Below are 26,709 nucleotides of genomic sequence, written 5' to 3'. Positions count from 1 at the left end.
GATTGTATTGCTCACTTCGAGTGTGCAGGGAAATGTAAGGTGGCGACGCGGGGATGGAGGGATAGCGGTGAGAAGAGGGAAATAACTGCCATTGGAAACGTTAATAGTTTTCAGTCCTGTAATGCAAGGCATCAATTAACCATCTCACAAGGAATGGATTTGGGCTGCAGTGTAATGAGGCACACTAGACGTCTACTGAGTGAATAGGTGCATTGTGAGACTTACAGTCTGTTTACAAACCTGATGCCAATGACTTGTGAAAACCAGCACTTGCAATGCATTAGGTCTCGCATTTACTAGAGTTAGAGCTATTGGCATTGTAAATGACAATGCATTTTTATTTAGGATTTGGTTTTTAAAATAAATTCTTGTTCTAAATTGGTCTCTGATTTATTCTTGTGTCTCATTTATTGCCTCTATGAACACAAAAAATGCACAGCACTACACTCTAATAAGAATAACTGCTCGCGCATACTACCACAAAAGAGAGCATTTGAACTATCATTTATGGAACTGTAAACTAACTGGGGTTTGCCTGGATTCTCTACACAGTGTAACTCGTTTTGGTCCACTATATAATGAGTCCACTTCTTACAAACCACCAACTTTAATTTTTCCATTTGAATTAGTTTCACATAAATGTATCTTACACTGATATCCCTGCAAATCTGGCACGGGTCCAGCCTCCTAGACCTATGTTGGACCCTTTCGGGGACATAAGCAGGAAGGCAGAAGTGCCGAGATCACCACATAAGATCTTTATCAAATTGGCAGTTACTGATTTTTTGGAGAACTGCGATTCCTCCTTTTGACCCCAAATGTGTAGCCACGAATAGATGCTTTGACTGCATGCTGAAAACATTGGATGCAAACCATGCCAGCAATCTGATAGCAGGAGAAGACCCAGCACTGGTTGAAATTACAATGCAGTGGTATTTTTTGGTTATCAATTAGTAAACAATCTAAGAGGTAGGGATTGTTCTGGTGGCACACATTCACTCTCAGCACTTGTGACAGAGATCACCTCTATAAATTCTAGTGTATGAATAAGGCATCAGCAGTTTCCACAGTCAAAGAAATATAGGGAAAAAAGTTATTCCAAAACAGTGAGGTTAATTCAGATTAGCACAACCTATGAATGGTCTTTTAATTGATATGTGTTACCATTTCTGCATTTAAATGGATAGAAATGCTTGTCTGAATTTTCTCTTTCAACAACAAAAAATGGACTTGCACACCAACTCAACAAACCACACAACGAATCTCCCTTTCTCACAGGACAAATGGATCAGCCACAAACTGCCATAGATGTCAAGGGCTCTCTGTGAATCCAAAGTTGAACGGGTTTAAAAGCAATCCCTGAATTGAATTGTAAGAAAGACCATACTTTTTGATATAATTACACAGTTAGACACTTTGCCAGGATAAATCCTTATCACATTACCTTTATTGGCTGCTCCCAAATGTTCGGTCATTTTATTTTTTAAGGGCCTGGAATCACTTTCATCTAAAGAAAAGGAAAAAAAGAACAAAACTGTAGGCCTCTCCAGAGAAAGCAACCCACCAATGCCTCGTCAGAATCAATTTTCCTTAAAATCGAGTCCAGCAAGCACAGGTTAAGAGAAAACAAGGGAACGAGCAGGTAAGAAAAGAGGCAAGGATGCTGAAAGTGAAGGGTATCCAGGTAGCAAAGCCGGAAATAGAGAGAACACTTTCCAACTGCGTCTTTTCAAATAAAACACAACATAAAGGACTAAGAAAGGAGAGGGAATGACTGAATGAGTTTTGAAAAATGCATGAAATGGTTTGCAGAAAATGGAGGGAACAGAAAAAAGGAGCTAAACAGGGACACAAAGGTAAAAGAAGGAAGGGAACGTAACGGGGAACGTAACGAGGAACAGATGAGAATAACTTTACAACTAAAAAGGGAAGTATATATGTAATGAAAAGGTGTGGATATAATTGTGCTAACTGAAGAGAATTTATAGTGCGTGGTACAGAAAGGAAGAACATGGATGTCATGCTTTTCCTACTATCACCAGAGTCACTGGGGTTCAGAAAAGGCATACCCAGTAGAGGAAACTGATTATATGAGAGGCATTTATGTACAATTCTAGCATTAGGGAATACTGTACCGTCAGAGTAGAGATTGGGGTGTACAGCTGAGCTTGCATTGTGCAGTTTCGGACTTCGAGCTGGAAGAAGCAGGAAAGGAGTCTTATTACACACTGGCTTACACAAACTGTGTGAAAAGTCTGCCTTTTCCTTTCTTCTGAGTTTGCCAGCTGTCAGCAAAGGCTAGCAACAGGGGCCACCACCAAATAGAATTAGAGCAGGAATGGACAGGACAGAGTAGCAAAATACAAAGGGCTGTATCAACATAAGTAGTGTTTACAGTGCTACACCATGAATGGGGTTGTGGGCATTGCCATGGGGTGTTGATACGTACAGGGGAAACAAACATCAAAGACCAGAACACAACAAATTAGCCTTCAATGAGAGTGGGCAAAACAAAAATGATGAAGAAACTGAATACTAGCAGCATGGGGAGTAGGGAAAACCCACAAAAGTAAACTTCAAAGCAAGTATGAGAATGTGTATATTGAGAGTGCTCTTAACGAAGCAGGCTAGAGGACCTTTTCATATCCAAACCTAGATTATAAAGGTGTTTACATCTTTACTGAAGTCCTTTCAAGAACTAATGAAACAGAAGTAGGTCCTCCTACCTACCTTCCAATCAATAAGTCAGTCCTCCCATCAGGGATTGCTAATCCCTCCAAAAAACAAACACTTATGTGGGGATGACAGTTCAGGATCAAATGACCAAGTGCAAAACAAGGATGTGGTGTTAAAAAGATTTGACATGTCATAGTGTCAGATGTGAAATTAGTACATTAATTTTAGTACGATCCTCTCTGCAGGAAGTAGACAATGCTAACATTTCCATATTACATGATCACATCTTTCAGCACTTCTGTGGTACTCAGACTGGCACTGTGTGCTGTCCATCACAATATTTTTCTAGCGTTAAAAGGTATAGAGCAATATTATAGTGGAAACAAGTATTGATGACACTTATGCATTAAAGCATTTATTGAGCGCAAACCTCAACATAAGTTAGATGAGAAAAACTGGTGAACAATTATGAACAAGAACAGCTCTAAGAGATGGGTATAGTTGAGAGATTAATGTTTCAGACAGCAAGTGAGGAAGCTTTTTATATGTAGCTACTCAAGGTAAAATCTTGAGTGCTTTATAAAAGGTCAACAAATTAAACCATCATTTCATGAGCAGTCTGTGGCTTACCAAGAATATGAAGGGACTTGAAGCCCGCTCATTGCTCGCCATTGGTTGCAAAACCAGAAAACCAAGGAGGTGCGTAACAACCAAAGGAGCGCTAGCCTGCAACCATGATGGCCGCCTGACTCCTCGGCTCCGCCGACCCGCCCGCTTTCTTTCCGTAACACCGCTGATCCTGGCATCCATCCTGGTAACGCGTCGGCGTTTCGGAACCGGGTGGCGATCCTGATTCCAATGGTGTGCTCCCCGCTGAATATCCTGCGGCAGAACTGGCGATACGTCCCTACTTTCGTTCCAGCGTGGCGCGTGGGCGACCGGGTCTTTGTTCCCGGAGACGGCTGCCCCAGAACTCGGCAGCTGTGGATGCTTGCAGCGGAGAGACCGGTGACTGGCGAGTTACTGTTGCAATTCCTTCCTTGCTACAGTGTAACGCCCGGCCCTGCGCACCTCTACACTTACTGCCTGCAATTGTTGCCGGCGCTTTGTTAACTTGTGGCTGGCACTGGGAGCCTGATTGTTCCTTAGCGCTACGGTGAGTGCCATCTTTCACCGAGCGCTTAATATTTTGGGACTGCCGACCCCGGAGGACTGATCAGAGAGCTCATTAAGGTGCATGCTACATTGTGGCTGGTTCTTGGTGGCCAGGGACAGATTGCGGTTGCCAACCCCGCGGCTCCAGTACCTCGTGGATCTAACACTGTTATTGCGATGGGCACCGGTGGACATATGCGAAGACGGCAATATGGCGGCGCCCTCCGGGTGCATGAAACTTCTACAGAGGAACCTCTTGGGATTGCTGCTGTTCTGGGCGCTCTGAATAACCTGCGAGCTTCTATGTGTTTCAATGCCCAGGTCCTAGAGGGCCGACTGGATACTATATTGCCTGCTGGGCTCCCGCTTGCCGACGCTGCTCGTCATGCTTTGTGCGCCTTGCCCCATCCTGTGCTCGACGGTGGCTGCCAGTCTACCCAGACGTATGTAACAGCACTGGACGCCCCCGGGGATAGTGGCCGCCGCGCTACCCAGTCAGGATATGACGAGTTGCGGGACTCTAGATCCTATCCGTCGGCTGGAGGTTTCTTTTTGGACACCATGCTTTGGATCTACTTTGTGGCCCCTCGATGGGTCCCTTTGTCTCATTATGGGGTTGTTGCTATGGTCCTGGCCGGTCAACTCTCAGGTATTGCTGCTGTGTTTCCACCGTTACTGGGTAGTTCTGCCCGGTTTGGCTTCACGTTGAACAGACCACTGTGGATGGTGTTTGGCTCGATTACGTCTAAGATGGCTGCTGCTCGACTGGACTTTATTGACTGGCTGGAACGACAGGGACAAGGTTGAAGATGTTTTCTCTTTCTTTACTTTGTTCTGCTGCGGACAATGCTGGTGATTACATTGGACAGCTGGGGAGGTGAACGTTGGTGCGGTGTCGGGTTGGGGTCGGGGGAGGGGCGGCCGAGGGCGAATCCATTGATTGCTTGTTTGTTTTATCTGGCCCTCCTCCGCTCTTCCTTCTTCTCCGGGGGTTGTCTTTCCCCTGTCTTTTCCCTTATGTGGGTACTCTTGGGGCGACAGGCACGTTAGTAGGGGGGGGTGGGCCGTAGCCTCTTCGACGTGCAGGGTGGGGGGGTTGGGTCTTTATTCCTTTCTCTTTTTGTTTCTATGGCCTTCTTCTTATCTTTATTCTTATTTCTCTCTTCTTCCTATATATCTCGGGTCAGACGGGAGGTTGGGTTTGGTTCTTCACGGGACGTTTCTTTGTGGTTTGCGTCTATGTCTTTCTCACATGGTTTATTGATTCCATTATCAAGATATCGATTTTACTACATAGTCATTGAATGCTTACAGAACTTGCTTTTCCTTCCTTTTTCCACTATCGTTTGAGGGCGCATATCCTGTCATGACTTTTCCCATGTAACAAGTGTCCTTCTTATATGTCGTTAGATCCTTTATTGTTGCTATATAATGAACCCTTCCATATCCTATCATACCGTAGACAAGCTAGATTGTAACTCCTGATGTGATATATTGATTGGGCGGGCGCTAATTGGGGCGACATCTATTTCTGTGCTTGTGTATCCTTATTGTAAATGATTCACGCCAATATTTTGTTAACGATGTATAACTTGTGGATATCCTTCATGTGGCTCGCCCACTCAGCTACCCTGTCTGACTTTAGGACGATTCGTCAAAAACATAAAATGAAACCCTCTTTATGCTTTTCCTGTGGCTCCTTGCAAATCCATCGTAGTGTTCTTATCTTTTATCTGTTGCAGCGCAAGGTACCCCGGAATGGTTGTATGTTGTCATAGCGGCCGGCCCGCAGTGGTTGTAGGCAGACGCTGTGTACTGTGTTTACGAAAATAAAGGTTTTCAAAACAAAAAAAAAAAAACCAAAAAAAAACAACGAAAGGAGCGCCCTGAAGGAATACCATTAGCGCATTAGAGACACCAAACAAACCTTCATAAGAGACAAAGTCCGGACCAACGCCTAGTAACTGTTCAATCGTCATACAGCAGTTCGCCAAACCCCCCTGCGAGGCCACGGACATCACACCTTCCCAGGAACTCTGCGACAAGCTCAGCTCCTACTTCCATCTTAAGATCAAGGACCTCTACGACAACTTCAGCGACAGATGCCAGACACCACCCCCCTCGACACAGCTGCAGACAAGCCTATCATCATGACCTGGAATCCTGCCACCGTCTAACTCATCCGTCTCTACCATGATGAAAACCGACTCAGGAGCCCCAACGGACCCCTGCCTATGGCACATGTTCCACAGGGATGCCGCCCCCATTGCACCCGAACTAGGACGGACCATCAACGCCTCCTTCGGATCCGGCGTCTCCCAGACGACTGGAAGTGGGCGGAGGTTAAACCCCTCTTCAAGAAACCTACGGACGATCCAACTGACCTGAAAAACGACCAGCCCATCTCTCTCCTCCCCTTCACAGCCAAAGTCACAGAGAGACTTGTAAACACCCAGCTGACCACCTTCATATAAGAACTCCATCCGAGACTCCTCCCAGTCTGGATTCCGCAGCAACCACAGCACATAGACCACCCTCCTAGCAGCCATTGATGAAATCCGCATGCTACTCTACCAGGGACACACCGCTGCCCTCATCCTACTAGACCTCTCCGCAGCCTTCAACACGGTTTCACATTGCACGCTCACAGCCAGACATGACGCAGAGATACAAGGAACCGCCCTAAAATGGATCCAATCCTTTCTTTCCGGTCGAACCCAGAAGATCAGACTCTCTCCTTTCCGCTCAGAACACACCAACATCAACTGCGGTGTGCCCCAAGGTTCATCGCTCAGCCCCACGCTCTTCAACATCTACATGGCCCCCCTTGCAGCCATCGTCACACAGCTTGGGCTCAGCAGAATATCCTACGCCGACGACACCCAGCTCATCCTCTCACTCACGAAGAATCCCGAAGACACCAGACTCTGCATCCATGAAGGAATGAAGAATGTCGCAGCCTGGATGAAAGACAGCTGTCTGAAGCTCAACTCCTCAGACCCTGCATCTCTGCCTGGGACAACACCTAGGGGCCCTCCTCCCTCGGGAACCCACCCACCCCTACAAACCACGCTCTAAACCTCAGCATCATCCTAGACTCCTCCCTCTCCATGAACCGCCAGATCAATGCAGTCGCCTCCACCAGCTTCACCTGCCTGCGCATCCTCCGCAAGACCTTCAAATGGATCCCCCCCGACTGCAGTAGGATCGTCACCCATGCGCTCATAACCAGCAGACTGGACTATGCCAACCCCTTTTACGCCGGAATGAACAGAACTTTTCTACACAAGCTGCAAACCATCCAAAAGGTGCAGCGAGACTCTTACTCGGGACACCTCGCCATGAACACATGACCCAACATCTACAAGACCTCCACTGGCTCCCCGTTGTGAAGGTCACCTTCAAACTCCTCACCCACGCCTCCAAATCCCTCAAAAATATCGGACCCAAATACCCCAACAAGAGAGTCTCCTTCCACGTACCCAAGAGGAACCTCCGCTCTGCAGACTTTGCCCTGGCAGAGGTCCCCTGCATCTGCAGCAACAGAGCAGGCGGGAGAGCTTTCTTCTACCTCGCAGCAAAGACCAGGAAAGAGCTCCCTGTGAACATCAGACGCCCCCGCACCCTCCACACGTTCAGGAAGGACCTCAAGATCTGGCTCTTCAACTGATCCGGAGCTGCCCCCTCGCGCCTCGAGACCCTCACGGCTGAGTAGTGCACTCTACAAACCCCCTGATTGGCTTTCCTGTTACTTTCATTTGCCTGCTTCTTGTTTGTGTCTGCGCTTGTTAGACTTGTGTTTGTTCCCCACCTGGAGCATCACTTTTGATTGGCAGGCTTCTATACTTCCTATGCTTACTTTTCAAGCACTACTTTTTTATTTTCGGGTAAGTGTTAATGAGGGTGCCTGTTTTACCCAGCAGTCTCTCTCGTGAACTACTCTTAGCCTGCCCTCTGTCTTGCTCTCTACCGTCCCTGTGCTTCTCCCCGCACACCTCCAGCTCTCACCCATGTTTACTTCCAAACCACCATCCGTTGCTTTCTCGCTGGTGTACCTCTCCCCCCACCAGCTACACATTACCCCCTGGCTTGTTGCTTCCCCCCCACCATTGCCCGCCTATATTCTGATTGCAACAACCTTCGATTGGTCCTTTGATTGAGATTTGTTAGTATTTTCTCATCATATGGAAATAAATGCCTGTCTGAAGTGTTCAAAATCACTTTGGAGATGACCTTAAGCTTTCCAGTGTTGGCCCATAGGCAATCATGGTCCACTGTAGCGTTTCACTGTGCATGGTTATTGAATATGTCGTGAAAAGAGGTGAAAGTGGATCAGCAAACTGATTGTATTGGTGTCAGACTACGCGAGGATGTAATCTCAGACTAGTACAAGTGGGCGCGATGTTGTGGCAGAAACCAAACGGGGCGGTATTAAATATGAGATGAGATTCCACAGATAACTGTAAGTATTAAGCAAGTTTTTAATAGGACCTTGGAAGTTAATGGAAGAACAACAATCCAGCGTAATTTCTAAATGAGGTTTTCTTAAGAAAGGTTGTTAGAGACCTGTAGAAAGAGAGCTTCTTTCTTTTCATCATGTTTATTTTTGACTTTCTCTACATGCAAGAAATCAACATAATACAAAGATTCTACGAAGCCGGCATAGAGGGGACTATTCTCGACGATCAAGTTACTTACCTTATGGAACAATATATCTGTAAGAGACATATATTGGTTATAGATTCCTTACCCTAGAATTAGCCCCAGGTGTCAGACTGTATCCGAAGAAATATTTTCGTAGCAGGACCCCTGCACCTCGGTTGACTCTGCGTTCATCGTTGGCGTCGTGATCGCTGGGATAATGTCGTGGTATCTACTTAGACGCTGCCCTCACGCGCTGTCAGTTCTTTACACAACATTCCACGCCAGAAGCGCAGAGCTATGCAAGACACTGACCACTGGTGCACAAAACTAGGGCCCTGAAAGGGAGTCCCTAATCCTAGAAGTCAGTTCGCGCAACGGGGAGGATGGGTCGGGCGGTAAGGATTCTATAACAAATATATGCCTCTTACAGATACATCGTTATCGAAAGTAAGTAAATTGTTCATCTGAAAGAGACTATTAGTTATAGATTCCTTACCTTAGAATGGATACCCCAGCAATACCAACCCCGGAGGTGGGTCTGCGAACTAAGTTCACACAAGAAAGTCCTGGAGAACAGAACGGCCAAAGAAGCCGTCTCTCCCGACTTGGCTGTCCAGGCAGTAGTGTTTTGTGAACGTGTGCAGGGATGCCCATGTTGCTGCCTGGCAGATGTCACTGAGGGGGACTCCACGTCCCAAAGCAGTAGAGGCTGCTGTCACCCTTGTGGAGTGAGCGTGCAGTCCCACCGGAGGTTCCTTTTTTGCCAAGCAATAACAGATTTAGATGCAAAGAACCGACCACGAGAGATGGTCCGTTTTTACACAGCCCGACCTTTCTTGCACCCACATAACCAACAAAGAGCCGGTCATCCACCCGGAATTCCTTTGTGCGATCCAGATAGAAGGATGGCCCATGTTTTGGATCCAGACGGTGGAGTCTCTCTTCCTCTTTTGCAGGAGACGGGCGGGAAGAAGGTGGGCAAAGTAATGGTCTGTCTAATGTGGAAAGAGGTTACCACTTTGGGGAGAAAAGAAGGTCCAGTTTTCAGGACAAACTTGTCCGGATGAACAGCAAGGAAAGGAGGCTTGGAAGACAGAGCCTTAACCTCACTCACCCTGCGAGCAGAGGTTGGACAGGTTCGGACCATCCCCTGCTGCGGCGACAGAAGATCTTCTACAAGAGGCAGTCTGATCGGAGGATCGATGGCCATGTGCAATAGCTTGGGATACCAGACTCTTCATGCCAAATCAAAAGCCACAAGAATGAATTGGCCCTGGTAGCGCTTGATCTTCTTTAGCACTCTTGGCAGAAGTGGTATTAGCGGATAGGAGTATAGAAGACCGCAACTCCACTTGCGAGAAAAAGCATAGCTGAGCGAGTCCTGCCTTGGAAATTCCAACGTGCAGAGCTGCTGACATTGCGCGTTCTCTTTGGTGGCGAATAGATCGAACCAAGGCTCTCCCCACTGCTGAAGAGACCTTGCACCACCCCCGAGTGAAGATGCCATTCGTGATCCATCATGCACCTGCGGCTGAGTTTGTCCGCCCCGGCGTTCAGTGAACTTGCCAGGTGATGAACCACCAAAGATATGCCCTGATGTTCCAGCCATGTCCAAAGGTGGAGAGCCTCTTGATATAGGGTCCACAACCCAACCCCACCCAGCCATGTTTGTTGCAGTACCACATGGCGGTGGTGTTGTCCATGAACACCTATACTACTTTTCCCAGAACAGAGGGAAGGAATGCCTTCAGTGCAAGATGAATCACCTGAAGCTCCTGAAAGTTGATGTGGAGCCTGGACTCTGCTGAGACCAGAGGCCTCTGATCTTCTCCTCTCCCATGTGGCAGCCACGCCACACCCCAGAAGTGAGGCATCTGTCACCACTGTGAACTCTGGTTGGGGAAGGGACAGGGATCTGCCGTTGACCTTATCCTGGTTCATTATCCAACACTGCAAAAGGGGTGCAGTGTCCTCCGAGATCGGGACGCAATCTGAAAGATTCCCATGATGCTGTGCCCACTGCAACTTCAGCTCGAACTGCAGAGCCCGCATATGCCACCTGCCACGATCCAATAGCAGGATGCAGGAGGCCATGAGGCAAAGGAGCCTCAGGATCATTTTGACCGAAACCCGGGTTAGAGGCTGAAAGGTAAGAATCATAGCCCGAATATCCCAGTCTCGCTGTTTGGAAGGATAAGCCAGAAACTGTGTTGTATACAGATCTGCTTCAATGAAAAGGAGCTTCTGAGAGTAAATCAGTTGTGACTTTGGCATGTTGTTAGTGAACCCCAGCAAGGCAGGAGGTCTACCGTAGTCTGCAGGTGGGAGATGACATCCTGGGGAGAGCACGCCTTCAACAGCCAGTCGTCGAGATAGGGGAAAGATTGGAACTCCTTATCTGCACCGATGAGCTGCAACTACCGCCATCACTTTCATGAACACCAGAGGGACGCTGGTGAGGCAAAAGTAGAGCAAGGTAAACTGAAAATGCTCCTGGCCTCGTGTGAACCGTAGGTAACGCCTGTGGACCGGCAGGACAGGGATGTGGGAATAGGCGTCCTGCAAGTCCAACGCTACCATCCAGTCTCCAGGGTCGAGAGCAGACAGAACCTGAGCCAATCTCAAAATCTTGAACTTCTCCTTTCGGAAGGAGCGGTTGATGTCCCTGAGATCTAAAATAGGATGCAGGCCTTTGTCCTTCTTGGGTACCAGAAACTAGTGGGAGTAGCAACCACAACCTACTTCTGGCACAGGGATGCACTCGATGGCTCGCTTGGCCAAGAGAGCCGTAACTTCCTGGCAGGTAAGGGCCAAGTGATCCTCCGACATGCGATGGAATGTAGGTGGCATGGATGGAGGGGTAGTCATGAAGGGGAGGGAGTAGCCCCTTCGGACTATCTGCAAAACCCACCTGTCTGACGTGATGTGTTGCCAGTGGGAGAGGTGAAGGCGGATCCTGCCGCCCACTGGCAACTGATGGCCCTGGAGGGTCGGACTAGGAAGGTTTGGAGACTGCTGCAGAGGGGGTGCTGGTGGACTGTCCCACCCGCTAGCCTCCAGACCCACTATGCTGGGTCCCATGTCTCCGGCAGCACATAGGCGGAGTAGCTTGCGCAGGTCTGTGGCTGTGGATGGAACGTGTTGGGGTCAACCCCTCCGTAGCCACGAAAGGGGCGAAAAGCTGACTGCGCGTGACGAGAGGAGGACGCAAGGCCCAAGCATCTGGCTGTAGCCCTAGAATCCTTAAAGCACTTGAACGCATTGTCCACTTGGTCGCCAAACAAGCGACAGCCATCAAAGGGCATGTCCAAAAGAATTGATTGGACATCGCCCGAAAAGCCAGTGGACCTCAGCCAGGCATAGCGTCTCAAGGCTACCGACACTGAAATCGTTCTTCCTAGCAAGTCGGCGGTGTCCAGCCCACACCTTATGGTGAACTTTGCTGCATATCTGCCCTCAGCGCCTGCACGGAGTGGGGAGTGGCCTGGGCCTCCACCTGACAATGTGGCAGCACCTGCGCAACCGTGTCCCACACAGAGTGAATGTAACGGCCCAAGGGACATGTGGTGTTCACCGACCGCAGTCCTAAGCTGGCGTAAGAAAACTTCTTTCCAAGATGATCCAGCTTCTTGGATTCCCTATCTGGGGGAGCAGTAGGGAATGCACCCTTAGAAGTAGAGGCTTGGACCACCAAGCTCTCAGGGATAGGGTGTTGGGAGAGGAAAATTGGGTCGGCCGGGCAGCGGCATCGGGCAATCCTCCTATCCACAGGAGCCCCTGTGCTGAGCTTGGACCAGGTGGCCAGAAGGATGTCAGTGAGGGCCTCATTGAGCGGAAGCAGGGGCTCCGAAGAGGCTGCTGCCGGTTGAAGTATCTCTGTCAGGAGGTTGGTCCTGAGCGCCACCGTAGGAAGCTCAAGGTTCAAGGCCTCAGCCGCCCTACGCAACACCACTGCGTATAAGGCTCCCTCCTCTGCAGCCACGGCATACCAAGGTCTGGTGAGGTGCCAAAACCACTGGCATCACCTAACTCTTCGGTTCACTCAACTGGTCAGCTAGAGTGTCAACAGACCCCTCCCAGTCCTCCTCGCCCTCTTCTGGCTGCCACTCAGGGAGATAGGGAACGCCAGGATAGAACAATGGCAAAAAAGTATCGTCCGACACCGGTCCGGCGTTCAGGTCAGGGAGGAGGCCGGGTTCGAAGCCGGCTGGGGACACAACCGGGGCGGAGGTGTCATCAGTGGATTCAACGCTGGAGGAGGTGTTGACCGACGCTGATCCGGATCCAAGCCTGGATCACTGGGGGCCTTGCGGTGCCGGAGCAGCCGGGTTCGAAGGCCTCGAACCCCCAGCTGAGTCCACGGGTCCGAAGGACAGCCGGCAGAATCGGCCTGTCCAAAGATCGAATGAAGGGCTTCGTTAAAATCTATGAAGTTCGGCAGAGTTCACTCCGGCAGTTGGAAAAGGAGTAAAGCTTGGAGCCGACCCAGCAGGCTTCGCAGGCAGAGCTGCAGGTCGACCACCATCTGCATCTCGCACCCACCGGAGGACAGAGAGAAAGCAAACAGCGACAGTGCTTCTTCGCCTTCTTTAGGTGCTTTGTCTTACCCGAAGACTTTGAAGATGAGTGGTGGTGATGGCTCCGCGCCCGGCCTCGCAACCTCCCTCTCAACCAGCACCTCGAACGGCTCGGAGCCGAAAGTTGGAGCACGACTTCCGGTCATGTCACGCTACAGACACCAGAGGCACATGAGGTGAGCGTCCGTAACCGACATCAATTTGTGACAGGCATCACAAGCCTTGAAGCCAGTCCGACAAGACATCCCGACGTGCACCAGGAGTCAACACGACTTGAAAAGAAGTCGACAAAAGTCGAAATAAAGTTAGTCAAAAAAGTGACTAAGGGTACCGCTCTCTCCAGATGAGCGCTGGCTGGCGCGGAAAAAGAAAACTGACGTCAGCGCACGAGGGCGGCGTTTAAGTAGATACTGTGACATCATCCTGGCGATCACAACGCCGAACGCGGAGTCGACTGATGCCACCTACTGACGCGCAGGGGTACTGCTACGAAAAAATTTCCCCGGATCCAGTTTGACGCCTAGGGGTTACTAGGGTAAGGAATATATAACAATAGTCTCTTTCAGATTGGATCACATTCTACTTTCAAAACAGAACTAAAGCCATCCATATCCCCCCTTTCTCATCCAAACATACTTCACAAAAACAGGGGTTCCTCAAGGCTCTATCATTGGGTCCCTCGAGGATCTACCATCTCATCCTTGCTTTTCAACATCTACATGAAGTCATTACCGGCACCGTTCAATGAATTTCACCTAACATGCTATAACGATGCAGATGACACACAAATATTCCTTAAAGTTGAAAGCTCCAAAGACATTGAAAACTCAAATGTTCAGTTGACTCCGAGCCATTGATCAGTGGATGACATGGAGCCATCTTCGACTGAATGCTTCCAAAACTGTATACTCACATGTGGAGATTGTAAAAGAATATGAACCCTTCGCTGCCTGACGATCTGGGAACACCACCTAAAGTATCTAAGGAAGTAAGAAACCTCACAATTACCATGGACTCCATGCGATCAATGAATGCCCAAATGGACAAACTAGCAAGATCCAGCTTCTTTACTATAAAAACTCTGGGACGCATCGTCCCCCACCTGGGATTTCCACACAAGGTCCAAGCTACTATCTCTCTTGTTCTGTTTAAATAGCCTCTACCGATGGCCTCTACCATGGATCATCTTTAATAAGTATGAAAAGACTACAATGGATTCAGAACTCTGCTCCAGACTACTCTTACAAATGAAGCAACATGCCCACATTTCCCCTTCCTTGAAGACCCTACATTGGTTACTCTGCTGCTAGACTACTCTTACATATAAAGCCACAAGCCCCAATTTCATCTGCCCTTAAGGCCCCACATTGGTTACCGGTTGCCAGCAGATCCTCATTCAAACCGCTTTGTATAACCCACAAAGTGATACATGAAACAGGGCCGCTCTTCATCAGGAATAAAATCACCAACTACATTGAAAAAAGGAACCTCCGCTCGAGATTGGCACCTTGCCTCAAAATCACACCAAACAAGAAAAAAAAACATAGGTGGCACATCCTATGTTCTAGCAGCTTAACTATGGAACTCTCTACCCCCAAACATAAGATCCATGGAAAACTACCTTAATCTTCAAAAAAAGTACTCAAGAGTTAGCTCTTCCCCACATAACCACCATACTCAAACAAATATACAGCATATCCCTGTGTATATAAGCAGTTATTTGGATTATATGTGTGTACCTAGACAAGTGTATTCCTTTGTATAAATGTGTATAATAATCATGTTTATAGATATTTGTATGTTCTGCTTAACAAATGTACATATTACTTATGGTTATATTATTCTATTTTGTATCTAGGTCACTGCATAGATAAGTACATTTCTTTTGAGTTTTTTTCTCCTACAAACTTTACATTTACATGTACGTGAGTCGCAAAGAAATAGCTAAATTAAACATTGTGTATTGCTACAATATATAGCATATAACCTGCAAAAAAAAACATGCTAGTTACCCTTCCCCCAAACAGTTGTTTGCCATCTGCTTAAAAATTAATGGTTCTGTATTGTTGTGGGGTCGTTTTACACGTAGGAGGGCGTGTAATGTTTCTATTAAGTTGAAAGGGCTAGTATGACACCATTCCATTTGCTGAAGCATGGCTGTATATCAGGTAGTTTTATCCACCGAAACGTGGGTTGAGGCAAGTACTATCTGGTGGAAAGTAGGGTGTAAAAGGATACCCAGTAAGGGAGGGTCGGATATCCCAGTGTGAGCCTAATATGAGGACAATGGGACGTTAACGTCCTCCTCGCTATCTTGCAATTAAAACTTTTCTAGTAAAGTGTCCCATTCCATAGAGATCGATCTTTTGTGTAACTTCTATATTCCTCATGATAAACTGCCGCACTCTCTGCTAGTCTCTCCTGCGCAACATCTTCTATTGGGCAACTGAGGGGACCCGAGGGGACCTCCAGCGCCTTGCAAGCAAATGTTTCGCTAGTAGTAGAGACAAGTCTGCAAAACGACAGTTCACTTTTGCCAATTTCGGTCGGGGGTATAGGCCTAGGATACACTCCTCAAGTATGCGCCAATGGTTGTTCCCCGTCAGTGTTGATCGTGCCACCCCCACTTCTACCCGGTATGTTGCTAGTGAAGGACAGGCTCATATCATATGTGTCAGATCTAAGTACAATGTGTGGCACCTAGGGCACTCCGCAGAGGCCATGGGGAACATTTTGTTAATGTGGGGCGCAAGGTATGCCCCATGAAAGATAGAAAATTGTATCAATTTAAAGTGTGTATTATGCAAGATCTGGTTTGGCTACTGAAATAGGAAAGACCATTCTTCATCAGTGAGCGCTTTGCCAATGTCCACCCCCCACCTGCGCCTAAGTAAGCCCAGAGATAATCCAAGATGGCCAGAGAGTCTGCAGTATAGCCATCTCACCATGTGTCTACAGTGTCCCATAGTGTGCAGTGGTTTTAATTAAATAAGTACATTTTTATCGGAACTATTCATCTACAATTGCTTCACTATTAAATTTTGTTTTTTAATATAAAAACAAATCAGCTTGAAGTACAGCAACACTTGAAAGCCGGAGTTTAACTAGAACTTAAATCTAGAAATAGGACCTTATTATACATACATACCTTCCATTTACTTGTGTACCTTTGCATTTTTGAAGAAGTGTGGCTCACCGGTTAGAGGCGGCAGACCCAGAAGCAGAGGTCGTCCCGGGACCAGGGTTCAATTCCCGACGCGGCAGGGAACGGAACCAATATCAGCGGGCTCGATAAATCTTGCCTCGACGCCTCTCTAACCATGGGTCCCACGCTGCAACTCTGGGCAATAGCTTGCTTAATCTCCACAATGGTCCCCTCGCTGCCGGGGATGCCTGGCTTCGCCTTGGGGATGCCCAATTGGGACCATCTCAACCCTGGGGTGAACGTGCGCTCTACAAATTCATACTAACATAACATAACGTAACATATTTATTAGCTTACTCCTATTTTAGCATCTCCAATGCAATACCCTGTATCTCACCATATACCTCTCTCAATATACCCTCTACCTTCACGCTGACTCATCCCAAACCTCAACCTACTACTCTTTACAATGCACTACCCTATTTCTCACACTATACCTCTCTCAATATTTCCTCTGCCTGCATTCTCGGACTAATGTCAAACCCCATTCATATGAGAGTTTACATTTTGTCAGATGTGTAAGCTATTGGACAATTGAATTGTCTTGATGAAACGTGTTGAAGCTTGATACCATGTTAAATACCTCTTTTACTTAAATGCGTAGCACCTTCGAATTTATGGTTTCTGTGCCCCTTTAATGATACAAAATGTTGCTTTAGGTAAGTTTAATGTTGGAACCCAGCTACTTCAGCAAACATTTTTTGCAACTGAAGCTCTCCTGGGTTTGGGTGGAACATGTTTCTCTGCTGCATGGTTAGGGTATCTTTGTGCAGACGAATGCGGACATTTTGTTGCCCAGCTTATTGTATTAGGTGTGAGGACCATGGTTGGCGAGGGCAAATGGGAGCTATGAGAATTATTGTCATGTTGACGATATTGAACTTTTCCAGAAATGTCAGAATCTACGCTAATGGTGAGAAAAGCTTATGCAAATACTGTGTGTAATAGTGATATCACCGGTCCAGGTCTTGTTGACACTGCTTGAATGTAGCGGTCTTGTCCAGCCAGCCGTCAGGGTAAGGGTAGATTACTTTGGCCCGTTTTCTGAAGTATGCTTCTTCAATTGCCAGTAGTTTTGTGAATATTTTTGGTGTGGACTTTACGACTTAAAGCAAAACCTTGTATAGGTAATACTGATTCTCACTGGGTTTTTTTCTCATTCATTTCAGCGTCCGATCAACAATGCCTGACTGGACCTCTGGTATAAATCCTGAGAAGCACAGCCTGTTAGCTGCTTGCTTACTGTATCTGTTGCCTCCAGGGCTGACTTAAGGCAGGTGTAAGCAATGGTTTCCCCCTTTCAATCACTTTGTCCCTTGTCCAATATTCTTCTGCCCCCTTTCAATCAGACTATAGCCTTTTCTGATATTCTTCTGTGAGATGAGACCCAAGTTCTTCCACGTCTTTCTGGTGTAAAAGGACATGTCATTTTAGCAGTGCATTTGAGTTGGCTAATCGCCATTGCATGACAGCTGGTCTTTCCATCTTCCTGCCCACTGCCTCCAACCTCTTGTTCTTCTTGTCTGGTGGAGGCACCATTGATGCTGGGGCCATGGCCACTTCCATCGCAGTACTAGCTATAAGGGAGTATGTTTCAACAATTCCCTGGATGTACTGACGGTCGAAAGTGGATGCTTTTATTTCGTCTCCATGTGAGGAATCAATGCTTTAAGCAGTTGACAGCTTGGATAACACATCCGTACCCTGCTGGATTAAGCGTGGCAGCAAGGACAGAAAACTGTTTTTCTGTACACTACACTGAGTGTATCAAGGAGAAAGTGTGTGTCCTTCACTACCTTCAGTTCCACACAAAGAATGTCAGTAGCTTTCTTTACTACACTGTGGTATGTTGAGATATTATGTGGACAGGATGATCTCAAGCGGTACTTACCAGTTTCCTCCTGTCAGGAAGCTGCCTCAACATCCTCCCACAAGATGTATTCCTATGGTATGTGGAACCCTATTTCTTCTCTGTAAGTAGGTGCAAATATATACTAATCGTCCTCCAAATCTATGTACTGCTCTACATCCTGCTGGGTTTCCTCCTGCTCTGGGACTTGTATGTCCTGTGCTGGTTTCTTAATCACTAATGCCCTGTGTTCTTTGTGTGGTGTCATAGTTTACTCAAAGTTTTTTATTTTATCACAAGATTTCTACGTCTGTCTCCAATGACCTCTACTTCTTGACCGCAATAACAGAGGATTTACTGTCCCTCTGGGCTTTCCTTCAGAGAGTACCTGCCACTCGTTTCCCCTTTGCACTCCATCGTCCGCTGAAGTAGCAGCAACAACCTTCAGTAGATCTTTAGCAGTGCCCTGCTCTTTCTCAGAAAAAAGGGAAGTCTCTTTAGCTTGTCTAGATGCAATTTCTTTAGCTTCGAGAGCCTGCTTTTTTGCAGTTCTAATGTTTTGCTCGAAAACTTGTGCTTCAGCCTATTAGGCAGTAATCTGGATGCCATTTTTCTGGACTCCTCTGAATATTTCCGGGCATGTGGCACTGTAGGTTTAGGGTCATGACTATCTATGGGTGTTCTTCAACCCTATGAGACCTCAAGTTCAAGGTCTCGATGTTGACCCTAAGTTTCCTATGCCTCAACATAATTGTCAGAGAAACCCATCTCCTTCATTGACTGAGCCCTCCTATTCTTTTTCTCTAACTCAGATAGGACAACCATGTCTGTAGTCACCTAATCTGCTTGGAGGATTATCTCTGTACACCAGAGTGTTCGGTTTAAAGAACAAGCATGGGATGCAGTCCTCCGACTTATTGTCTCTTGGGACACAGAACACACAGACTGAATGCTTGTCATTTAGTGTGAACTTCCCATGGAAGCACAGGTAAAATGTAAAGAGCATGCTTATTATCTAAAATTATGTTGAAGAACCCCAGGTCAAGTCAAATGCCCCGAACAAACCAGAAAAACCTCTCCAGCATCCAGCATCAGTGGATGTCTTTCTTAACTGCCTTATACTTTTCTTTGAGTACTTTTCACTCGCATTCGACAAATAGTTGGAAGCTCTCTCAATGCCCAGTCTAAGCTGTTGGGCAAATACATGGACACTGTTGGATTACTGTCAACGTCACCCAAGGGCTCCACCTATGTCGACACTCACAAGCTAAGAAAAGTTTAACAGCAGCACATCTGGAACAAACTACTAGTAGGCAAAATTGTGCAAAGCCGGTTAACCTAAAGCACAAGTTACTACTTGTGTAACAATATATCTAAGAGATATTAGAATATCCCCAGCAGACTGGATCTGGAAGGTTTTGCTAGCAGTACCCATGCGTGTCAGTAGGTGGCGTTGTGCAGCTCCGTGTCTGTCCCTGGTGTCGTATGCACCGAGAGGACGTCACAGAGACTACTTAGGCGCCACCCATGCGTGCTGACATCAGTTCTGTACACAACTTTCCACGCCAGGAACGCAGAGCCATGCAAGAAACTGACCACTGGTGCCATGAAACTAGGGTCCTGAAACGGATGTCCTTAACCCTAGTAATCAGTTCGCAGAACGGGGAGGATGGGTGGGGCAGTAAGGAATCTATCACTAACTAATGTTTCTTACAGATATATCGTTACACAAGTAGTAACTTGTACATCTGAAAGAGACATGTTACTGATAGATTCCTTACCTTAGAATAATTACCCCAGCAATACCAACCCCGGTGGTGAGTCTGCCAACAAGATTACACCAGAAAGTCACGGAGAACAGAACGGCCAAAGAAGCCGTCTCTCGGGACTTGACTATCAAGGCAGTAATGCTTGGTAAACGTGTGCAGCGAGGCCCACGTAGCTGCCTGAAAAATGTCCTGCAAGGGAATGCCGCGTCCCAAGGAAGTAGTTGCTGCAGTTGCCTTGGTGGAATGGGCACGCTGCCCCACAGGATGCTCCTTCTTAGCCAACGAATAACAGGCCTTGAGGCAGAGAATGACCCACAGAGAGATGGTCTGTTTGTGCACGGCCCGACCTTTTTTGGCACCCACGTAGCAAACAAAGAGCTGGTCATCCACCCAGAGCTGCTGTGTGCTCAGGTAGAAGGAGGGCGCATGTTTCATGTCCAGACGGTGGAGCCTCTCTTCCTCTCTGGAAGGAGGCAGAAAGAAGGTGGGCAAAGTGATGGTCTGCCCGATGTGGAAGGGCGTGACAACCTTTGGCAATAAAGAACGACGGCTCCTTAAAACCACCTTGTCCGATGAACAGGAAGGAGGTTTAGAAGAAAGAGCCTGGAGCTCACTCACTCTTTTGGTAGAGGTGATCGCTACCAGGAAAGTAGTCTTGAGAGTGACAAGATGCAAAGGACATTTATGAAGGGGCTCATAGGGAGCGCACATCAGATAAGTCACAAGCATTAGAAATGCAATAGGTCTCGCAGCATTAGAGTTAGTGCTTTTAGAATTGTTTATGGGTTTTTTTGTAAATCTTTAGCATGAGGTTGAGGGTGAGTGAGGGTGAGTGAGGGTGAGGGGTTGAGGGTGAGGGGTTGAGGGTGAGTGAGGGTGAGGGGTTGAGGGTGAGGGGTTGAGGGTGAGTGAGGGTGAGGGGTTGAGGGTGAGGGGTTGAGGGTGAGTGAGGGTGAGGGGTTGAGGGTGAGGGGTTGAGGGTGAGTGAGGGTGAGGCTGAGGTGGTGAGGGTGAGTGAGGGTGAGTGAGGGGTTGAGGGTGAGGGGTTGAGGGTGAGTGAGGGTGAGGGGTTGAGGGTGGGTGAGGGGTTGAGGGTGGGTGAGGGGTTGAGGGTGAGTGAGGGTGAGGGGTTGAGGGTGAGTGAGGGTGAGGGTGAGTGAGGGTGAGGGGTTGAGGGTGAGTGAGGGTGAGGGGTTGAGGGTGAGTGAGGGTGAGTGAGGGTGAGTGAGGGTGAGTGAGGGTGAGTGAGGTGAGGGGTTGAGGGTGAGTGAGGGTGAGTGAGGGTGAGTGAGTGAGGGTGAGTGAGGGTGAGTGAGGGTGAGTGAGGTGAGGGGTTGAGGGTGAGTGAGGGTGAGTGAGGGTGAGTGAGGGTGAGTGAGGGTGAGTGAGGTGAGGGGTTGAGGGTGAGTGAGGGTGAGTGAGGGGTTGAGGGTGAGTGAGGGGTTGAGGGTGAGTGAGTGAGGGGTTGAGGGTGAGTGAGGGGTTGAGGGTGAGTGAGTGAGGGGTTGAGGGTGAGTGAGTGAGGGGTTGAGGGTGAGTGAGGGTGAGTGAGGGTGAGTGAGGGTGGGTGAGGGTGGGTGAGGGTGGGTGAGGGTGGGTGAGGGTGGGTGAGGGTGGGTGAGTGAGGGTGAGTGGGGGTGAGTGGGGGTGAGTGAGTGAGGGTGAGTGAGTGAGGGTGAGTGAGTGAGGGTGAGTGAGGGTGAGTGAGGGTGAGTGAGGGTGAGTGAGGGTGAGTGAGGGTGAGTGAGGGTGAGTGAGGGTGAGTGAGGGTGAGTGAGTGAGGGTGGGTGAGGGTGGGTGAGTGAGGGTGAGTGAGGGTGAGTGAGGGTGAGTGACTGAGGGTGAGTGAGGGTGAGTGAGGGTGAGTGAGGGTGAGTGAGGGTGAGTGAGGGTGAGTGAGGTGAGGGGTTGAGGGTGAGTGAGGGTGAGTGAGGGTGAGTGAGGGTGAGTGAGTGAGGGGTTGAGGGTGAGTGAGGTGAGGGGTTGAGGGTGAGTGAGGGTGAGTGAGGGTGAGTGAGGGTGAGTGAGTGAGGGTGAGTGAGGGTGAGTGAGGGTGAGTGAGGGTGAGTGAGGGTGAGTGAGGGTGAGTGAGTGTGAGTGAGGGTGGGTGGGGGTGAGGTTGAGGGTGAGTGAGGGTGAGTGAGGGTGAGTGAGGGGTTGAGGGTGAGGGGTTGAGGGTGAGGGGTTGAGGGTGAGGGGTTGAGGGTGAGGGGTTGAGGGTGAGGGGTTGAGGGTGAGGGGTTGAGGGTGAGGGACTGACTGCTGGCATCTGGCGAGAAAACTCTATGCAGCGGCAAAACAGCCTGAGCAGACCCAGCGGTGGCCATATCCAACGAAGGAGCGCACTGGCGGTGACGTCCTGCTTCAGGCTGGCTCTCCCAGGATGGTAGCCTGGTGCAGTGCAGTCCTATTGTGTTGCACCTCCGCCTCTGTCTAATCCCCGTTCTGCTATCTTGGAGCGAATGGCAGCATGTGAGGCCACCGGGCTAGATGACCGAAGGTCATGGCTCACCTGAGTTGCATGAGGGAGCTTACAGGCCGGAGAGAAATCGTGGCGCCTTTGGACTGGACTCAGCAGCCTCGACACTTGGGGAGGGGCAGAGGCAGCGAGTACACACTTTGGGGAGGATCCCCTTACTAACAGAGCACAGCAGAGGACGTGGTGCGGGCCGCTGCTCGGGCCCCCGTATACCAGAGCTGAACAGTGAGCACACACGGACGCTAGGAAGTGAGGCCAGAGATAATACGCTGCTCTTTGTCTATCTAAAAAAAAACAAGCGAAAGGATCGGAGACACGGCGGGTAAAATAAACAAAAAAAGAAGCCGGAGGGAAGAGAGGGGAGGGGGGAGGAGAAATGAGACACGGCGGGAAGGGGAGGGGGCGGAGCGGGTCAAATCAACAAACAAGCCGGAGGGAAGAGAGGGGAGGGGGGAGGAGAAATGCGACACGGCGGGAAGGGGAGGGGGCGGAACGGGGGAGGGGGCGGAGAGGGGAGAGGTGCGACACAGCAGGCAGGCAGGGGAGGAGAGGAGGAGGGGGGAGGAGAGTAGGGGAGGCACGGCCTAGCGGCCGTGCAATCAAGTAGTGAGGGGGCGGAGCTGGGGGAGGCTGTGAGAGAGAGTAGGCAAGGCAGGCGGCTGGGGGCATGTGAACGCGCATTTAAGCTCAATGCGCATGCGCATTGAGCTTAAATTTCTCGTGCACTGCAAGGAATCGCCACGATTCCTTGCAGTGTGGATAAAGAGCAGATAAGTGCCAATACTCTCGCCTTGCTCGATGCGCATGCGCATCGACAGGCGAGACCTAAAAACAAGGTTTAAGTCACATTGAGGCATGATGAATGGCACGGGAGGAAACGTGAGTAATGCCTTTCAGAAAACAGTTAACAACGAGGACTTAAAGAGAGAAGGCTGATCAGGAAGCCGTAGAAAGGCGGAGAAGGCTGAAAGATAACCTTTGATTGTGCCCAGAGCAGAGCCCTGCTGGGCCAAAAAAAGAAGGAACAAAAGAACCTCGGAAAGAGGGGCAGAAAGGGGATCCACAGCCTTCGCTGCGCACCATGCCACAAACTTGTTCCATCTGCAGGCGTATACCGTTTTTGTGGAGGGACGCCTGGCTGCAAGAATGACATCACATACTTCGGGAGAGAGATCGAAAGCTGTCAGCTGTCGCCACTCAATCTCCCCGCATGGAGGTGGAGGCTGGACAGGTTCGGGTGGAGGACCGTCCCCTGCTGCTGCGACAGAAGATCCTCCCGAACAGAGGAAGACGGATCGGGGGATCGATGCTCATACTGAGTAGCTCTGGATACCATACTCTTCGAGCCCAGTCCAGGGCCACAATAATGACTTGGGCCCGGCTGTGCCTGATCTTTTTCAGCACTCTGGGAATAAGTGGTATAGGCGGAAAGGCGTACAACAGACCGCAGCTCCACTCGAGATGAAAAGCGTCTCCGAGCGAGTGCCGCCTTGGAAATTCCAACGCGCAGAACTGATGATATTGCGCATTCTCTTCGGTGGCTACTAGATCTAACCAGGGCTCTCACCACTGCAGAAAGAGACCTTGCACCACGTCCGAGTTCAGATGCCATTCGTGATCCATCCTGCACTGGCGGCTGAGTTCGTCCACCCTGGCGTTCAGAGAACCTGCCAGGTGTTGAACCACCAAGGTAATGCCTTGATGTTACAGCCATGTCCAGAGGCGCAGAACCTCCTGACATTGGGTCCACGACACCACCCCGCCCTGTTTGTTGTACTACCACATGGCAGTGGTATTGTCAGTGAACACCTGCACTACACTTCCCCATACAGAGGAAAGGAATGCTTTCAGTGCAAGTCGGATCGCCCAAAGCTCCAATAAGTTGATATGGAGCCAGGAATCTACCGGAGACCGGAGGCCTCTGACCTCCGCCTCTCACAAGTGGCCTCCCCATCTCAGGAGGGACGCATCCGTCACAACTGTGTGCTCGGGTGGGGAAGGGAGAGGGATCTGCCATTGACCCAATCACGGTTTGTGAGCCACCACTGCAATTGTCGTGCAGTGCCCTCCGAGATCTGGACGTGGACAGGTTGCCCTGATGCTGTGCCCACTGGAACTTCAGGTCCCACTGCAGAGCCCGCATATGCCATCTGGCATGTTGCACTAGCAGGATGCCATCAGGCCCAGGAGCTGGAGGGTCATCCTGACTGAAACCCGGCATAGAGGCTAAAAGATCAGAATCATAGCCTCAATATCCCGCGGGGGGGGGCATAGATTTGAAGGGGAAGGAGTAACCCGGCCTGACGAGTTGCAGCACCCACTTGTCGGAAGTGACAGAGCACCAGTGGAGAAGGTGATGACGAACTCTGCCACCCACCGGCGTGGTGTGCGATCTGAAGCTCAGACTAGGAAGGTTTAGAGGTGGACGTCACGGGGCGGAGGTAGACTGACCCTCACGCTGGACCCCGGAGCCACCCCGGCGGCCTCCACGCCCACGCTGAGTTTGGTTCTACGCAGGCTTTTGGCTGAACAAACCGGCAGGGGCGCCTATGCCATGGCCACGAAAGGTAGGCGTGGCCGGGCGCATGGTGGAAAGGCCCAAGGTCTTGGCCGTAGTTTCAGAGTCCTTAAAACGCTCCAGTGCCGTGTTGGCCTTATCACCAAACAGGCGAGTGCCATCAAAAGGCATTTTCATGAGTGAGCTCTGGACATCCAGGGATAACCCGGTGGACCTCAACCAGGCGTGGTGAAGAAGCGCCACGGTCGTGGAAATTGCCGTACAGAGGGAGTCCGCGGTGTCCAAGCGACAACGAATGGCGAACCGAGCCGCATCCTTACCCTCAGTCTGAGACTGCACAGTCTGGACCTCCTCCGAGCACTGAGGCAACACCTCAGCCACGGTATCCAACATAGAGTGAGAATAGTTGCCCAAAAGGCACGCAGTGTTCACCGACTGCAGTCCCAAGCTGACCGAAGAGAACAACCGCTTGCCAAACTGTTCCAACTTCTTAAGAGTCCTTATCCGGCGGAGCCGTGGGAAAGGCACTCTGGGACGTCGAAGCTTGAATATCCAGACTCAGGTGTTGGATGGGTGGTCAGAAAGGCAGGGTCACCTGGCACCGGACGATGACACCTGGCGGCGTTTTTGTCCACAGGAGCCCCTGTGGCCGGCCGCAACCAAGTGCCTAACAAGAATTTAGTGAGGGCATTGTTAAAGGGCTCCGATGAAGTGGACGTAGACTGGAGCACCTCAGTGAGGTGATTAGTCTTAAGGCTCACCGTGGGGAGATCGAAGTTAAGGACCTCAGCTGCCCGACGGAGCACCACCATATACGAGGCACCTTCCTCCATAGTGCGTGGAGGAGAGGCAAACCCCGGATCAGTGGAGACGTCAAGGCTGCCGGCCTCCTCCAAGTCCTCGATCCAGTCCTGCTCCGAATCACACTGACGAGCAAGAGGGTCCCCGGACCCCTCTCAATCGTCCTCTACCGCCGGAGCATTCGGCACAGGCTTCGGTGGCTGGGCAGGGACCAGAGAGAATAAACGGCATCTGGAACGGACCGGCACTGTGTCCCAATTTGGATCCCAGGTGGGGACAAAACCGTCTGGGAACCGGGGCAGAGGCGAACCAGCGGTTTCCACTGCAGCGCCACCAGCGGAGCGGAGGCCGGCAGCATGGGAATTCTTGGCGCAGAAGCCGGAGCCAGCAGCGTAAAATCCTGCAACGCCGGGGCCAGAGCCACAGGCGGCAGCGGGGCTGGATCCGCCGGAGTCGTCGACGGAACAGCAGGATCCTGACACAGGTCCGTGGGGCCCGAAGCGCACCAGCGAGAACCCGAGGCCTTAACTGGCGGTCCATGGCAGCAAGGAATTCTTGCGGTATTCGCCGATGGACCCGGGTGAGGTGGGTAGGCCGCGGGACTCCCAGGCTCCAAAGGAGCTGCAGGGGCGGAGCCCCTGTCCCCCTCATCCGAGGACCAACCGGGTAAAGTCGGAGAGCACAAACACTTTTTCGACTTCTTTTTGTGTCGTCTCTTACCTGAATCCGAGGGTGACGACTCTGATCGCGAGGAGCGGTGAGGACGGCTCCGCAAGCGGTCACAGGAACGACCCCTGGACCTCGAACGGCGTGGGGACGAGTGCCAAACTTCAAGCAACTTCTGGCACCCCTCCCTCAAGGCCTTCGGGCCATAGCCCTACAGTCCAGACAGGACCGGGAGTCATGGTCGCGCTCCAGGCAGTAGAGACAGATGTCGTGAGGGCCCGCCATAGACATATTGCGACGGCAGGCCCCGCAGGACTTAAAACCAGGCATCCCTACGGGCAACAGAGAAAACGAACACGAGACAAAAGTC

General features: G+C 50.0%; 1 protein-coding gene across 1 annotated transcript in view; it reads right to left on the bottom strand.

The window, feature by feature from the left end:
- The window catches only part of LOC147747734 (uncharacterized), a 319,281-nt gene that overhangs the window by 35,926 nt on the left and 256,646 nt on the right, over positions 1-26,709 (bottom strand). Inside the window, exons 9-10 of the mRNA XM_086926074.1 lie at positions 2,136-2,195; positions 1,445-1,507 (exon numbers count right to left, since the gene is read on the bottom strand). Of these exons, the coding sequence (XP_086782200.1) occupies positions 1,445-1,507; positions 2,136-2,195 (123 nt within the window). The remainder of the gene's footprint in view (positions 1-1,444; positions 1,508-2,135; positions 2,196-26,709) is intronic.

This window comes from Lissotriton vulgaris, chromosome 1_1 (genome assembly GCF_964263255.1).
Source record: "Lissotriton vulgaris chromosome 1_1, aLisVul1.2, whole genome shotgun sequence".
Lineage (NCBI taxonomy): Eukaryota > Metazoa > Chordata > Amphibia > Caudata > Salamandridae > Lissotriton > Lissotriton vulgaris.
This window is presented reverse-complemented; position numbering and strand designations above follow the sequence as displayed.